The sequence below is a fragment of the Alternaria arborescens genome (genome assembly GCF_004154835.1).
Source record: "Alternaria arborescens strain FERA 675 chromosome Unknown contig_9, whole genome shotgun sequence".
NCBI lineage: Eukaryota > Fungi > Ascomycota > Dothideomycetes > Pleosporales > Pleosporaceae > Alternaria > Alternaria arborescens.
In genome coordinates this window covers 783,538-799,876 of record NW_021167864.1, presented here as the reverse complement: position 1 = coordinate 799,876, position 16,339 = coordinate 783,538, and the positions used below count along the sequence as shown (strand labels likewise).

The window sequence follows — 16,339 nt, the reverse complement described above, 5'->3', positions numbered from 1 at the left end:
GGCCCCATTGGCGGGTCCGCGTCCAGGCGCCCATGGCCACTCAGAGGCGTTTCCTGTTGCGGGGCGACAGTCCCGCAAGGGCAGAAGGGGTCTCTCAGGGTCCACGCTACGCCGTTTGCAGCGCCAATCTGGGCCTTCGGTTCTTTGTTTCGTGGCGAACCCAAGGGCTTGGCGTGCATTGTGAGGATGGTCCTGCGTTACACCTGCCTAGAAGGGGCCCGTGGGTAGCTGGAGCAAAGGAAGCCGTTACCCACTCCCCTATTCTTCGTGCAGCAACGCCGCCAATCTATACGGTGCGCTGCGAGATTGATCTCCCGTCTCCCTCAGGCGCTCGCGGGGCTTGAACCAGCTGGGCTAGGCGCGAGCACAATGGCGGATGGATTGCGAGCTACAGGCCTTGGGGCGGCCCACTGTGCGGTACCGTTGCGAGCTCCCCTGGCTGGCCTTCCAGTCGTTGGCTCCTCCGCGCTTCTCGCGTGCGTATGCGTGCCACCAGAGACAGACCTGACGTACCTGAACAGCTCCGCCCCCTTCGCAAGCAAACGCTCCAAGATTTCGCCAGGCCCGTGAACCGTGCACACGGCGTAGGCGGGAAATCTCCCCAAAAAGTACCCAGGTTCGGTGCCAGTAGGTATTCCCTCTGCCGCGCTCCTACCTTTCGTATATATCCTGCTTCCCGCTGATTAACACGCCGCCGCCATCCCTCCCCTCTCACAACCAGCCCAAGCAATCATCATGTCGCGACACCGAATAATCGCGCCCGCAGAGATCGAGCGCCAGATTGCCCAGGGCGAGCCGATTGTGATCCACGAGGGCTACGTCCTGCATCTCGGAGAATGGATTGATAGGCATCCGGGTGGTCGTCTCGCTATCCTGCACATGGTCGGAAGAGATGCGACAGACGAGATCAATATGTATGTAATGCGGAACGAGCCTAAATCTACTCCAGCCCTACCAACCCTACCCTAAAAGGCAAAGTCCGCCTATACCATGTCGCCGGATGTCTGCGGAAGCGCTGGGTAAGCACACCAGCTTGACCTCATACTGACCTAACAACAGCTACCACACCAATAAGGCCCTGCTTATGATGACAAAGCATCGCATCGGTCGTGTACAGCTGCCCTGGGCCAACCTCGAGCCTCCAATTCGCTCCCCCGATTACTACATAAATCTCAAGGAGAGAAAACGATTGGCCGCGGCGCCAGAATCCGAAAAGTCTCGTCGCGGGAGGAGCGTCGACCTAGGATCCGTGGGTCTACCCCACACTCCCAAGCACCATTTGCCCTTGCTAACATGAACCAAGGCTGCCGCCATCATCAGCAAGAAGCTGATCGGAAAGCCTGATACTTGCGTCTACCGCTCCAGCAGCCGTCCGGCAAGTGATCCCGAGAAGCTCCCTCTTATCCAGAGCGAAGATGAGGCTGAGACGCCCGTCATCACCGCCGCAGAGGAGAAGAAGAGGCACAGGGAGCAGTATGCCATCGAGCAAGAAGAGAGGGAGATAGAAGAGGGCCTCCGCGACAACCCTTCGCTCGACGTCGAGACGCAAAAGGCCATTGTCCAAAACTACCGTTTACTTCACCAGCAGTTCAAGGACGAAGGCCTGTACCAATGTCGCTACTCCGAGTATGCCAAAGAGTCGATCCGATACGGCCTTCTTTTCGCTGCTTTTGGGGGTTTCCTCTACATCAAGTGGTACATGACTTCTGCCGTCTTCCTTGGTCTTTTCTGGCAGCAAATCATGTTCACGGCACACGACGCCGGCCACCGTGGAATCACCGGCAACTTTGTCGCAGACACACTTATCGGTGCCTTCATCGCAGACTTTTGCTGCGGTCTTAGTATCGGCTGGTGGAAGTCCAGCCACAATGTGCACCACCTCGTCACCAACATGCCTGAGCACGACCCCGATATCCAGAACATTCCCTTGTTCTCCACCTCTCCTACTTACATCAAATCCATTCTGTCCTCCTTCTACAACTTCCAGTTTGTATGGGATGCAGCGTGCGATGTCATGGTCCCCTACCAAAAGTACCTTTACTACCCCATCATGGCCTTTGCTCGTTTCAACTTGTACTTCCTAGGCTGGTTGCATCTAGTCTCTCCACGAGCTGCGCAGCTAGGCGCAGCATGGTGGACACGACATGTCGAAATTCTCTTCATGTGCTGCTACTGGTACCTCTTCGGCTACCTTCTTGTCTGGGTCACACTGCCTACATGGCCGATTCGTGTCGGATTCGTCATCGTCTCGCACATGGTTACCATGGTCTTGCACGTACAAATCACCCTCTCTCACTGGGGCATGCCCACCTCGGATCTCGGACCCAATGAGTCTTTCCCTCAACGACAAATGCGTACTACCATGGATGTCGACTGCCCACCATGGCTGGACTGGTTCCACGGCGGTCTACAGTTCCAAGCCGTCCACCATCTCTTTCCTCGTGTGCCGCGCCACAACCTCCGCCGGGGCCAGGAGCTTGTCCGTGAATTTTCCTCCAAGACCGGTGTCAAGTACAACTGCTACGGCTTTGTTGAGGGCAACAAGGTCGTCATCAGTCGCTTGGAGCAGATCTCGCAGATGGTCAAGATCATGGTCGAATGCCAGAACCACATGGCCGAGACTGGTGAGAGCGGATTGCATTAGTACGCGCAGGCGCGGAATTTAGTTTCCTTTTGCTGGTGTGTATCAGCTTCATGATGATGTGTTAGACTTGTAGACCTTATCTCCTTTGTAATGTGCATAGTTAGCGAAAAAGAGGCTACATCAAGAACACTACGAGCAATATACACGATATTTGCATATTCCACTCTTGTGCATGCTTCTCCCATCCGATCTTGTTACACTGACCTGTGAGATGACAGAAAAATCATGTGTCAAAGTTTACTCGAGCAATAAGGGGCGCGTGGTCGGACTGACCCGTGTCTATCATCGCACGGTCGTGGATACCGGATGTCTGGTCTCGCAAGCCGAAGATGCGCACGTCCTGCCTGCCAAGTCAGGAGAAGCGGCAACCGAGTCATCTAAAGTTCGGTAAATATGTATAGTCAGGTAGCCCCCGACTCATGGACTCCGAGCAGCAACCTGCTTTGCTTTCATCTCCGACCTAGCTGGCTCAGTAGGCGTTGTCGGGTAGCTCTGCTGCCTCTAGCTACTTTCAGGGTCAATTTTCTCGAGCATACCGAGGTCGTCAATGCCCAGACTTTACTACCTACTAATCACCAGCAATGCGGTATTCTCATTATGGTCCTCACATTGAACTATAGACACACTGGCAGACCACATGGATAGCAGAGTAACCCTACCCCCAAATGTATATGATGTTGTTGAGTAAAAGTAGATCAGTAACGTACATTTCTTTGTGCTTTCTGGTTACGAAGCTCAGAGTCACTGCCCTTCGACGATCCCTAGGTGATTTGTTTGTGCAAGCGGTCGGTAATTACACAGTACTAACGAGCCTACCTCCTGCACAGCAAAACGACCAACTAAGGTAGGGAATTCGGCTTATGTCAAGCCCAAAGAGCCTAGTGACGGTTCGCCTACGAGCAGCAGAGAAGCTTATTGCCGTAGATTATTTTGGCTCAAAACTGTGTGGTCCTCTTGTCTGCTGGATTTGACATTTTGATCTACACATACTAATACAAATTACGAAGTCGGAAAGCCGCCGTCGAGTGTTGCAGGACCCTATTTGTTATGCAGTCAGCAAAGGCGAAACGGTCGCGAACATAAAGCGTGGAACGTACCATCCGCACCAAGTTACGGTTGGTGATCTTCCAGCTCCCATCCTTCTGCCTAACCCACGTGTCTTGATACTGAGCCTTGTCGATCAAGACCTTGCTATTGTCTACAGGGTTCGCAACGCCGGTGTAGGGGGTGAAGTAGTGCGTAGCCTGGAAGTATGTAACGGACACAGCGCTGGTAAGACTGCAGATGTGAATCATTTGCGTGCCGAGGTGATGCTGAGTGGAGACAAAGTTGTTCAGACCGGGCGCCAGGTTGTCAATGATGGCTTGTACACCATTCAGTACACCGATGGGGTCAGAGTAGTTGGCACGGGCGTCAGTAGTGAACACCTTTCTCAACACTTCGTAGTTGCGACCATCGATGGCGAGCGCATAGAGCGCCAGGGTCTGACGAATAGATTCCGTCGCAATTGGATCAGGGAGAGTCTGAGGCGTGAAAAGCCCCGCCAGATAGCTGAAGCTCACCGGCCCAGGTGCAATCTTGGGGCAGTCGTTGTTGCCCACACCGGGGGATGCGATTGAGGCGCTATCGTTGTCTTGAGCTGAAACAAAGGGTAAGGCGAACAGAGCCGCAATGTGCAGTGTGGATGCGATGCGCATTTTCATACAAATACGTAGCAAGGATGTGGGGTTGGGATAGGTATGGTTCAGAAGAACGTGGGTGGAACAACGAATCAGAGTCGAGCAACCAACTAAAGCCTTAGGATTTGAAACAGATACTAGATGGTTGGGTTGGTAAATAAGTTTCGTGCTAAGGGCCGATGCCAGGAAGAAGTAGCAGAGTGTGAGAAGTTTTTGATGCCGGTCGATGGTACCTATGTATCACGCTGTAATCCTACGCTAACGGTATTTGATTCTCACGAACCAGTACCACGTTGATGGCTGATCCTGGATGTCAGCAGAGTCAGATCTTTAGACGTTGAGACTGACAGCAAGACTGAAGCAACATTGCCTCTCATGCGGGGCGTATCTTAGCGAGATTGGGTGGCGGGGTATCATTGCAGCGATCAGGCCGTACCGTACCTCAGCCTTTTCCGACTTTTATCGCAACACCTGCATAGACAATGCATGTCTTTCACGAGTGCAGTTACCTAGATAGGTCTAAGTAAGCAAATGCGTGCTCTGGAGATATTCTGCAGCGCTTCTCCTTGACCTTTTGTTCGTGCGTTGTTTTTCGCATGGGATGCTGCCTAGGCACGTGAAGGATAACGTACAGCGCAAGTTCTTCTGAAGGGAAGTTCTTTGTCGACGAAGTGTACAACAAATATTTTCCTGATGTGCTTGCTTCGATTGCGATGGTACTTAGGTGCCATCTTCGCCAGCCGGCTAACAACGGCGGAGTTTTCCAGAGCCACAAACGCTCTTCACTTCACAATCGAGTCAAACTGTATGGAAACGCTCTTCCGGTGCGAATAGTGACTGATTCAACGATTCAGGGACTGCTGTAGGTCGAACTAGTGTTCCGAAATGGCCTTGTAGCTTTCCAGGCCTATATCTGATATCAACAAGACAAGAAAATCTTCAACAACAATTATATGACCCCCATTAACCAGCTCTTCCATGTTGGTTCAGCCGTTCCAAGGTTACGTTACGATTTGTTATTTTGCCGATATTCGATTTAGAAGAGTTGAAGGGCATGCTCGCTATTGGGGACATCTCGCTCGACAACATGAATGAAAGAAGGCATGCCGAGGCACTGAATAGCGACCCCCCGTAAGGATTGAGCAAGATACTCACGAATAGTGCCTTAGCCACTCGCAGACATTCAGTCATGGCATCGGAGGGAGAGTCTCCTACTTATGTTGAAAGCAGTTGAGGTTCGTGGTAGGAGAAGGGGAGGCAAGCTTCGGTAAAGAAGAAGCTTTGTTAGGCTGAGAAGCTAAACCTTTGAAGATGTGTGCTACTGAAATAGATGGGGATGGTCACCAGAGTGAAAAGCCGCACTTCATGAGTATTAAAGTGGCCCAGGACCATATCCATTTGCGGGCGGGAACGTCTATGAAATCCCATTATAACAACGATACTCGAATGAAATACTGACTATAAGTATAGATTGCACTTTGGCATGCCGCTCGAGTGGCTGAAGTAATGGGGTGAGCCTCAACGAGAAAACATCAATCCATCTAACCACTGGCACAGTGTATAGACACAAGTATCACGCCGATACTTCTAGGCATATCGATACAACACGATGACCCATGTTTTGGCAAAAAAACGATGTCCCATTCTTGGGCTAGAGAGCCTGCTTGATATGGCAAACAACTCAACGAGACTGGCCGCGAGCAGGCTGCTGGTTCGACCAGTGGGCGGATACATTGATGGCCATGGATGGTACCTGCGTTAGTTCTGATGTCGTTCTCGGTAGCTGAAGCTCCAGGGCCGACTCGGCTTTCGCCTAATATGCGGTCCTTTGAATTCGTATTCTGGTGTTGCCTTCGCTTTCTCCATCGTACCAACCATCTTCGTGCTCTATACTGGGACATTCACACGATTTCAAGCCGACATGAGCAGATATCTACCTATTTCCGAAGTCTCTTCTTCGCATCGTGAATGACTGACCGGACAGTTTGCCTGTTTGGTAAACACCAACTCCACTACCACATCCACATCCCATGTGCCAAGCATCAGGACCACCCCCAACAGGCTCTTGCACACTACTCCAGCGTCACACTCGGTAAATACGCCTACTCAGGACCTTTTAGTACCAATCAACTACCTTGCGGCGCAAGTTTTCGCCTTCTGTTACGGAAACTGAGTACCGCAATGTCCACCGCCAAGTCAACCCGCCGCCTTGGCTCGGTGCCCAGACATGTAGGTATATGCTATGCAGCAGCAACCCGAAGGCAAGGAATACAAAAACTTCAGCCCGGAAGTACCACCTTGAATTCTTCACCCTACTGCCTCTCACGAAACATTCTATTCAAGTCCTCGTAGCACTCTCGTTACCGCGCACCCAACTCGACAAGATACCCACGGTCATTTCTTCGAATCCATCGATATGAGGTTCTCAGTAATTGCTCTCCTCGCTGCGGCTACCGCCGTTGTGGCACAGGACACTGTCTCTGTGACTGCCGGTGGTGATTGTGAGCCTCACGGCGATCACTGGTAAGGAGATATGACTGTATATATGTTTTACAGATCCAAACTGACAGCATTCAGGCACTGCGCCGACGGCGTTCCAGAGCCTACTACCCCTCCTACCCCAGAGCAACTCGCTTCTCATTCTGCTGAGGAGGCCGCTGAGGATACAGCTGCTTCTACCCCTGCCTCTACCATCGCTTCAACTACCCTCACCGTTGTCACTTCTGGATCTGCCCTGGTCACTGCATCCGCATCCCACAGCCACGACGATGAGGACGACCACAACCATGAAGCCACCGCCAGCACTTGCGAGCCCCACGGTGATCACTGGCACTGCCCTGCTGGCGTTGCTGAGCCCACCACTGCCCCCGCCGAGACCGTCTCTGGTACTGCTACTGTCACTGCCAGTGGTGACGCTGCTGAATCTGCCGCTGGTAGCTCCAGCGCTCTCCCTGAGCAAACTTCTAACGCCGCTGTCGCTCTTGGCGCCGGCAAGGTTGCTGCTGTTCTCGGTGCCGCCGCTTACTTCCTGTAAGCGCGGACTAGCCTAGACAGTTTTGTTGGCCTTTGAATGCATCCAAGCTTTCAAATGAGCGGATATACATGTGACGGATCATCATATCCTGACTACATGACTTCACTGTACATAATAAAATACCGGATACTCACGACGATATCCTGTCTCTGAATCGAACGACAAAAATTTCTGTGTAAAAGATTAAGATTCGGTCTATTGCTCTACGTGATGACTTGGATTAAATATATATCTCATGCTATTCTACTATGGAATCATGTCGATTGCTAAAGCATACCTTAGAGTCAGCCAAATCGTGCGCTTCAGCATAGTGCTTGTCACATTGTTGATGATGAGTGCCGCAGTCGTGCTTTCTCTGAGACGTTCACTCATATGGGCCAAACGGAAACTGGATTTTGAGGTGGGATAGAAGAACAAACATACCTTCTTTCTTTGAAATGATAATTTGCCTATGAATATGCTGGCTGGGGCTTAGACATAGCTCCCTGAAGACAAAACGAAGTGTGTTTCGCTCTCCACAACTAACATATGTCTTGTCTCGTGTGTTGACAATGAGAAAGTCTCAGGCGCATCGATAAAGAACAAAGCCCAGCCATTATTGGACAAACAAGCATCCTCATGAATGAAAATGATCAAAATAACATCTTAGATTACATTCATTGCACACATCCTGCCATCGTTCGTGAAAAGATACCAACTTTGAGGCAGGCCACACGTTATCTTACCATACTCCAAGACCGATTTTTTCGTGAGGAGAAACCAATCCACACAATCAAGCACGACTCTGAAGACGAAAGTGAAACTCAAAATAATGGCATTCTCTTGCATCTCCCACATCTTCATCAATCTTACAACACCAACACAACCAGTCCATAAACCCAACCATACAGGTCTCATCCACCAAGCCTCTCTCCCAACAAACCCACCTTCCACGTTTCCTCCCGCACCCAATCAACCCACAACAGCATTCGCCCCCAATCTTGTATCCGGTGCAACGTTTCGCGAGCGCATGCAAGAAATCTTGTCGGAATCGCGGACAACAGAACGGATCGAAACACAAGACGAAGACAGGGGAGAAGACGGAACGAGTTGGGTGTTAGCAAACAAGGATGTGGACGGATGGAATATTGGGCGTGAGAAAGCTACGCAAATGTTTGTTAAGAGGAAGGGGAGGGGTGAGTTTAGATTCGAAGACGCGATGGTGGAGGGGTGGGGTATTGGATTGAGGGAGAAAGAAGCGAATTATCGCGTAATGGAGGAGTGTAAAAAGGACAATGAGCAGGAGGTACCGGACAGGCAAGAAATGTTGAGAGACGGTTTTAAGTATCGGGGATGGGTTGATGAGGAGATTTAAAGAAATTAGTGAGTGAAGAATAGCAAATCATATGAGAGGGAGGTAGCTGGGAACACTTTTGAAGGTGGAGATCATCTTCCTTATGAGGTAAAATGTCCACCGAAGAACAACGATGGAGGGACATAGGGACAGAGTATGACAGAACAAGTGTCACATACAGGTTTTGAAAGACGGTCAATATGCGTAATTATTCACCAGAGAGCAGGGACTTTCTCAGTACATAGCAATACTCGTTAGAACCCGACTTTCTTTCTCTTTCCGTGTCAGGCGGTTGTTGTCGTATCTTAGCTGTCGTGGTGATTTACAAGTGGTGGAAGGTACGTGTCGCATTATGCAAGGGGAATTTGCGTCCGAACCGTTAACTCTCTCGCCCACACTTCAAACCAAAGATCAATTGAAGGGCTTTTCTGTAGAATGTATGGTCCAGAAGAAGACTTGTGACCGTATACTCGGGAACTAAGCGCTACTGTCGTCCACCGGACGTGTTTAGGGACCACCTGTGCCGCATCGCTTTAACTCGTTGAATAAGAAGAAGACGGCTATATGGTAGTCTAGATCTCATGATCCACTATCGAATTGCGTGTCTACTGTGTATCAAAGAGGGCTACGACATACTGGCGTATCAGGGGCGATGCGCGAGGTGTCCCTTCGTATCGATTACACCTGAAGGACCATGACGCCGCACGCAACGCGTGTGAACGGTGTGTTATTATGCACATACATGCATAATCAACGATATAGAATATACTATTGAGTCGTTGACACATGAAATGGGCGGCCGGTAGTAGGAAATGCCTGCTTGCCTGGATGGCACTAAGAGAAGTATATAAAGCTTCTCACGTACGTTTTCTCCCATTCTCATCCGTCTCTTCTTATATTTTAATCGCTGAATCTACAATCTTCACATCTTCAAAGACATACGACCTCATCATGAAGCTCCTTAGCTTTACTTTCACGATCTTAACGCTCGCCGCCACCAGTGCAGTTGCAGCACCAGCACCTACCTGTGAAGGACGCTACTGTTATGTGTACCCCGAGCCATGGTCTGGTGTCCGCAAGAATGTGTCAGTAGACTGCAAGACCAACTCTGTTTCTTCTTTCATTTGGTGCGTAGGAGGATGTGAAAATGGTGCCTGCCTATGACCGAGTGGCTGAACTCAGAAGAAGCTAATGGAAACCTTGTGGTAATAGCGAAGGCTGATATCCCATTCTTTGAAGGTTGTAGAATGGGAAAGTGCCGTAGAGGTGGTGTGGTCGAAGTTCATCAAGTTCTTCTCTGTGGGGAATGAAATGATAATCTACTAGGTTGACCAAAGCATGCAAAGATGTAGCCTCCGAAGCAAATTGCCACTATCCTTTTCAGTCTTAATTACGAAAGAGCGAAGTACACGAAGTAAAGCTCTTTGACCAATGCCTCGCATGTGACTATCACTTGAAACAGGATCCATGAATCCTGTTACTTGGAGTCAACGGCCACGGCAGCTGGTACCGGTAAAGAACTGCATGAAAAATATCGTATTTCGACCGTCGAGCACCAAAAAACTAAGACCAAGACAAATCACAATGAGACGGCTGAAGTCATGAGTACTCCACGGTATTGACGAACTGAACGTGTCGAGTCTGAACACAAAGATAGACGATGAGGAGCCGTAACTACAGATCGTGTGGCCAGATAGAAGCGAGCTGACTTGGCACAGAACCGAGACTACTACTGTAATCAGGTAAGTTGACGCGTAAGGTGACGTATACCTACCCTTCTTAAGGCGGAATGTAAGGTTGACGACCGATACTATCCGTATTATCAGTGTTGCATACCATTGTGTTTGCGAACGCGGCTGTGTAAAACCCGAATAATCTATCTTGTCAATCCTAGGTCAAGTGGTATACTGTGCCCTACCCATGGAGCAGGGTTCAGGTGTTGGAATGTTCTCAGTCGCCATGAGGGGCTGCTGTTACGAACAGATAGACAGGACCGTGAATTCATGTTAGCGCCCTGCACTCCCTATGACACTGATTGACCAGCGCGCACCAGATACAAACAAACGATCTGCATCCGCACTTCTATTTCAAGCCTCGTATATAAGCAGTCGTCAAAAATGCCGCTGGACTCAACGTCTGCAGCCGCTGAACCTCCCGCATTAAGTAAGGGTGCCAACGTACCAACAGGCCCTCCACACCCGCATGCTTTTACCGATCAGATGAGTTCTTCTAGAAGGACAGTGGCTTCCAGAAGGCGGGAGCCGCCCTTCAGTAATGCACATGTAGATCTGTTTCAAGCCGTTCGGTGCTTGATGTACACTCCGATTTTATCGAAAGAGAGCGGAAGGAGCGTGCAGCATGCCATCGCATTGCAGACAGCAAGCCCTGTGGAATATCATGTATGTTGCCATGGACGAAAAGGTACGTGGTTATTGTTATCAGGCCACTCGAACGCAGGATGGTCGTCATGTGTGGTAATTTGAGTGCATGGTGGCTATCCCTAGGTTCCGGCCATTGGAAAGATGGGTATCTAAGGCCAAGGCCGTGCCTGCGGTAGACTGATCAAGATGACCCAGGGTCATGGCGTGGCTGTCCTCAGTGGGACATTCGTGTTCAGAAGGCGTTCAGTTATCGAGCTGGCTGGGCCTATGGCAACTATTTGAGCCTTGTCGCGTCTATTGGATAGTCTAGAGCAACGTGGCTCTGCAGTACCTTCAGGAGCGTTGGATTTAATAAGACGTGGTCTGACATCATGATAGTGCAACCAAGAGGAGGTGAGAACAGTGGAGCGTAGACGTCAGCCACAGGCATGCACCCAGCCTGGAGTTGTGGTGTACTGTGCTATCACGCTTTGCGCGATAGGCGTTGCGAAGCGTAATTCAAGGTACGCAAGTCCGTGCGATATTTCCGTGTTATGGAGATGGCATGGATGCAGCCCATTTGGCAAGGCTGCAGTTTTATTGAGGTGAAACGAGTGGGACATCCAGACCTCGGGCAATCAAAGCGCTGTTCGTAGCGGGCACAGTGACGGGTCAAGCTGGCTGAAGATACTTTGCAGGAAGAGTCGCGAGAGGGTGCAAATCATGTACGACTGTGGCCATAACGCGGCTACTCTTGTGAGTTATAGTGGGACAGTGCAGAGTTGCCCAGGGTATCCAGGGACGATGCCGGCCTGCAAGCGTTTCTTGCTCCTTGGGTACGGGGACGACCGCTTTAGACGTAACGGGCGGCAGACCGACATGACCGGACAGCCAAACTATTGAAAGTATCCGACCAGAGTTTCATCAACAAGGTCCATCAGGGTCGAGCGCGAAGTCCAAAAGACGATGCTGTGTCCAGCCAGGTTAAGCTCCGGAGGATTTGTCGGAGCCTAAGTGCGACACTCCTCCATCCAGCAGAGCGTTTGACATGTGCGCGTGGTGGGTTCGCGGCTCCCAATCAATGAAGGGTGAAACCTCCGCCTTCCGCAAACTCTAATGGTATGTTACTTTTGTGAGTCGCTCCAGCGGCGGATAAAGCGGGTGGTCTCATGCATGATTCGGCGGTACGTGATCGCCACAGGATTAAGCTAGACATGGACATTCGAGGACAGAGTCCTGCTACCACAATGGTTTGACAAAACTGCAGAGGGCTCACGATGTTGACAACAATGTGAAGCGGATCTGATCGCCCCAGGCCCTGGGGGAGGCTTCAACGGGAGAGTGCGCATCCCGGCCGCTGAGAGATACAAGAAAACTGGGGCTGCATGCTTCCGATGATAAAGTGGGCGAATCAAGGTGGCTGGAACGACGGGTAAAGGATCCCACTTGGCGCAATCCAGCAGAAGGGCAGCAGGGGCAAATCAGCCACGATGATCCTTTGGGAGTGGGCCGTTTCTTGCCCACTGCTTGTTGCTGGAATCCGCCTCGCTGGCCATTGGTTTCCAGCTTTCCAGTCGGCAGTCTGTCAGCAGCGGTCGCATGAAAAAGCACCGCTAGAGAACCGTTCATGGGGGGCGGTCAGCAATCAGGCAAAAACAAACACTCGGCGCTGGAAAACGATGGAGAGATGATGGACCTGTACATTGACATGGATGTGCGGATGATGGGCATCCGTCAGGCCATTTCAATCTGCTGTGCGCGCCAGCTTCGTCACACGGCACGTTCTTGGCATTTCGCGGTATCTCCCGTAGTATCATGCATCCCCCATACACCAGCGGACCTACCACAGAAACCGGCTCTGAACCCAGACGTGGCGTCGCAGCTGAGCGCCGCTTGGAATTAGCATAGTGGGAAGTGTGAAGGCGACCAGCAGTGGCGCTGGGAAGATTCAGTAGTACGGCAATGCCGTTTGCCTCGGTGTCTACCCAGCGCGCCAGGGCTCCCAGAAAGATGTGATGGAACGACACTGGTGCTGTTCATCGACGACCCGGGTGTGTGAGCTGGAACCGTGTGATCGGTGGGCCGCTCACCTAGTTAGTTTAACTTTGGTAAGCCGCGGGCCAATATGTTTCGGTTCCCGCCTGGTGCTCGCTTCGAGGCGTACGAGTCATGGCGGTGCCTCTCAGCCATCTTTTGGTGGATGGCGTATGCAGTGCATGCAGAGAGAGAAGGTGTGGAGAGAAGTCTTGTCCAAGGGCCTGAGCAAGTATGCATCCAGCGAGCCATGGTTCTGTCGAGAATGCACTGCGCCATGCCCCTCTGGCTGCTAGAGCTGCAGAGGCTGCAAGTGGGCGCGCGAGGCGTCCGCGGAGCATTCATGGGTTGCACGCTATCTACAGCAGACTAAACTCCCTTTGTTCGCTCCAGTTCGGCTAATACTGTCAGTGCCCAGGTGCAGATGAGCCTGATCGAGTGGGCCTCCCAGCCGTCCCCTCTCATAGCCGCGTGCCCTCAGCTCTCCCCATTCTTCACATATCCATCGCCGACTCTTGCACCCTCATTGCAATTGCGGCTTCCGACGACTGGTGGATCATTGAGTTGCGACCCGTGTAGGAGGATACTTTCGCTCATAGATTACTTTGGATAAGACGTGCCAGCCTCGCCGTCGCCTCTTTTCTGGCCCCCCAGCACCCGTCCCTCTCAGCACCACCAGCCATCGACCGCCGCAGCACAGAAGACAGCCCGTCTCCTCGCGCCCCCATCTTGGAAACTACTATTTCGTCGGACCTGTCGCTTTGCGCATTGTTTTGACAGCGCTCTCGCATCTCTGTTGGTAAGTTTTCCCATGCCGTCCTGTCCGTGTTCTTGGGATGCCGACAGTCCGGACACGCGTCAGCCAGCGATGCGGACGTGGCCCTGCGGCATCCACGAGATGCGCTCATGGCAGTCAGTGCCAGAGACATGTGCTGACAAAGCCAGATTGCGTGCATACCGTGGTTGAGAAGAGCGCATTTGCTGTTCTAGCCTACCCAACCCAGAGTACCAATTGTGTGGTTGCCGACGTAAGTGCGCCTTTCTGGTGGGTGGAGCGAGGTAGTCCCTGAGATCGACTCGCCCCAACTCTGCTACCACGCGGCATACTGACTCGCCATAGAGACGCAGCATCCATGATGAACACGATTGCTGTCAGCAACGAGACCAAGTCTCAGTTCATCCGCACCACCAAGGATGGCCGCCAGATCCGCTACAACCTGCAGGTAATCCAGCAGCCCGAGCGCGCGCGTGCCTGTGGTAGCGGCGCAAAGTCGAGTGCCGATCGCCGTCCAGTTGACCCTCCCCCAATTGTCGAGCTCCGCGTCTTCGAGAACGACCAGGAAATCACCTTCGCCTACAATGCCAACTTCTTCCTCCACGCCAGCTTGGAGAACGCGCGCCCCATCGCAGCCGGACGCAGCCAGTCTTCGGCGGGCCCCAGCTTCCCCGTCCTCACCGGTACCCCAGTTGCGGGCATGGCCTACCTCGAGCGCCCCACACCTGCCGGCTACTTCATCTTCCCCGACCTGTCGGTTCGCCACGAGGGCAAGTACCGCTTGAGCTTTGCACTGTTCGAGAATCTGGCAGAGGTCAAGGACCTGGATCCCGGCGACCCAGACGTCATCTACGATGGCAACCACTTTGTCACTCACCGTGCTGAGGTCAAGTCGGCACCCTTCACCGTCTTCTCCGCTAAGAAGTTTCCTGGTCTCTCCGAGAGCACTGCTTTGAGCCGCCAGGTCGCCGAGCAGGGCTGTCGCGTCCGCATTCGTCGCGACGTGAGGATGAGGCGCCGTGAGAACAAGTCGTCAAAGGAATGGGACGAGTACGATGAGGAGGGCGGTGGCTACGATCGCGCTCGAGGAACAGCGACCCCGGACAACTACCATCCCCCATCCAACGCCCCTCTCGATGACCGTCCTCGCTCCGTCTCCAATGCTAGCAACCACTCACTGGTACCGCCACGCCGTCCGAGCATGGAAGATATGGCACATGGCTACCCGGCTAGCAATAGCTACCAGCAACAGATGCCTCCACCGCAGAACCCTACCTACACACAGATGCCGTCATACGCGTCAAGCCAACAGCACCAATACTCGCAACAGTACTCAGCTCCACAAACAGCGCCTATGATGCAGTCTCCTCAACACTCCACTGCATACTCACAACATGCGCAACATCCACAGCACCCGCAACACAGTAGCTACTCGAGCCAGCACCAGCCTCAGCCACCAATGCCTGTGAGCCAACAGTATGGATACCCCAACTACCAGCAGCCGGCGCACTATGAGCAGGTGCCTCCCGCCCGTCAGGAACAGGTGGCTCCCGAGTATGCTCACCCCGTCGAGTACCGCCGTCCGTCTGTGACCCAGCCGTCCACCCAACAATACTCGGCACCTAGCCACTCGATGCAATCGTATGGCTCTATGGATCAGTACAATCGGCCGCAGCAAATGAGCCAGCCTTTGCAGCCTCTGCAACCCCTGCACACTTCTCCACAGGCGTACGCTTCATCTACCCCTAGTGCCGTGCATACGCCTAGTCACCAGGCGCTGCCATCATTGCGACCCATTGTCGCCGACAAACTGGAGCCTGTGTCGCCTTCTTACCAATCGCCTCCCGGTACTCTCTCAGCCACCATGTCTGTCAACTCTGACGGTTCTGCCCAGAACTACGCTCTGCCCAAGTTCAACCCACAGGCACAGGGTCTTCCGCCCATGTCAGCCGGGTCCAGCAACAAACGTTCTTTCTCGAGCACCTTCGATTCTCGTCACCTGAATGAACGCATGGTTGCAGGAAGCAGGCCTCAACCGACCGGTGCCGGCTACACCTACGATACTGCCGACTCTCCGGACATGGAGGAGCCAATGGACCGAGCGGCCATGAGCTATCGGCGTGCGGACGGAACGCAACGTCAACGTCATGTACCCGCAGTCGGTCACTGAAGTTGTTCACTGCTGACGGCCGTGTTGCCGTAGTAGGAATGGCCTCCAGCCTGTACGTTGCATAGGGATCTGTTGGTGGAGTACGGCGTTATGTGTGCTGTTACGGATCTAATGTGCTCTGATCATCTATACCCCTTGAGTACGACGAATGCGCGATCTGGTCACGGCAAGCTTTCCGTCGTACACTTGTATTTTGTCTTTCAATGCTTTATTGCCCACACGTCAGCTGGTGAGCTGCACACTACCTTTCCTTTTATTTTCCTGTTACACAAAAACATCACTTTACTACCCATACCCCTAGCGAGCCATC

General features: G+C 52.4%; 6 protein-coding genes across 6 annotated transcripts; 5 read left to right on the top strand and 1 right to left on the bottom strand.

Annotated features, from left to right (window-relative positions):
• Window positions 1-735: 735 nt before the first annotated feature.
• On the top strand, window positions 736-2,644 carry AA0111_g4957 (Delta 8-(E)-sphingolipid desaturase; the record flags this gene model as incomplete). Its single annotated transcript, XM_028651015.1, has 3 exons — window positions 736-914; window positions 1,060-1,249; window positions 1,304-2,644. The coding sequence occupies 3 exons, from the start codon at window positions 736-738 to the stop codon at window positions 2,642-2,644; spliced, it is 1,710 nt and encodes a 569-aa protein (XP_028507451.1).
• A 999-nt stretch (window positions 2,645-3,643) lies between these two features.
• AA0111_g4956 (hypothetical protein) lies at window positions 3,644-4,341 on the bottom strand (the record flags this gene model as incomplete). The annotated part of the gene is made up of 2 exons (XM_028651014.1): window positions 3,644-3,682; window positions 3,742-4,341. 2 exons carry the CDS (start codon window positions 4,339-4,341, stop codon window positions 3,644-3,646), a joined length of 639 nt encoding a protein of 212 aa, XP_028507450.1.
• A 2,398-nt stretch (window positions 4,342-6,739) lies between these two features.
• Window positions 6,740-7,357, top strand: AA0111_g4955 (hypothetical protein; the record flags this gene model as incomplete). Its single annotated transcript, XM_028651013.1, has 2 exons — window positions 6,740-6,846; window positions 6,901-7,357. The coding sequence occupies 2 exons, from the start codon at window positions 6,740-6,742 to the stop codon at window positions 7,355-7,357; spliced, it is 564 nt and encodes a 187-aa protein (XP_028507449.1).
• Window positions 7,358-8,168: 811 nt separating this feature from the next.
• On the top strand, window positions 8,169-8,711 carry AA0111_g4954 (hypothetical protein; the record flags this gene model as incomplete). Its single annotated transcript, XM_028651012.1, has 1 exon — window positions 8,169-8,711. The coding sequence occupies one exon, from the start codon at window positions 8,169-8,171 to the stop codon at window positions 8,709-8,711; it is 543 nt and encodes a 180-aa protein (XP_028507448.1).
• A 930-nt stretch (window positions 8,712-9,641) lies between these two features.
• AA0111_g4953 (hypothetical protein) lies at window positions 9,642-9,854 on the top strand (the record flags this gene model as incomplete). Its single annotated transcript, XM_028651011.1, has 1 exon — window positions 9,642-9,854. One exon carries the CDS (start codon window positions 9,642-9,644, stop codon window positions 9,852-9,854), a length of 213 nt encoding a protein of 70 aa, XP_028507455.1.
• Window positions 9,855-14,220: 4,366 nt separating this feature from the next.
• Window positions 14,221-16,029, top strand: AA0111_g4952 (Developmental and secondary metabolism regulator; the record flags this gene model as incomplete). The annotated part of the gene is made up of 1 exon (XM_028651010.1): window positions 14,221-16,029. One exon carries the CDS (start codon window positions 14,221-14,223, stop codon window positions 16,027-16,029), a length of 1,809 nt encoding a protein of 602 aa, XP_028507454.1.
• Window positions 16,030-16,339: the final 310 nt, after the last annotated feature.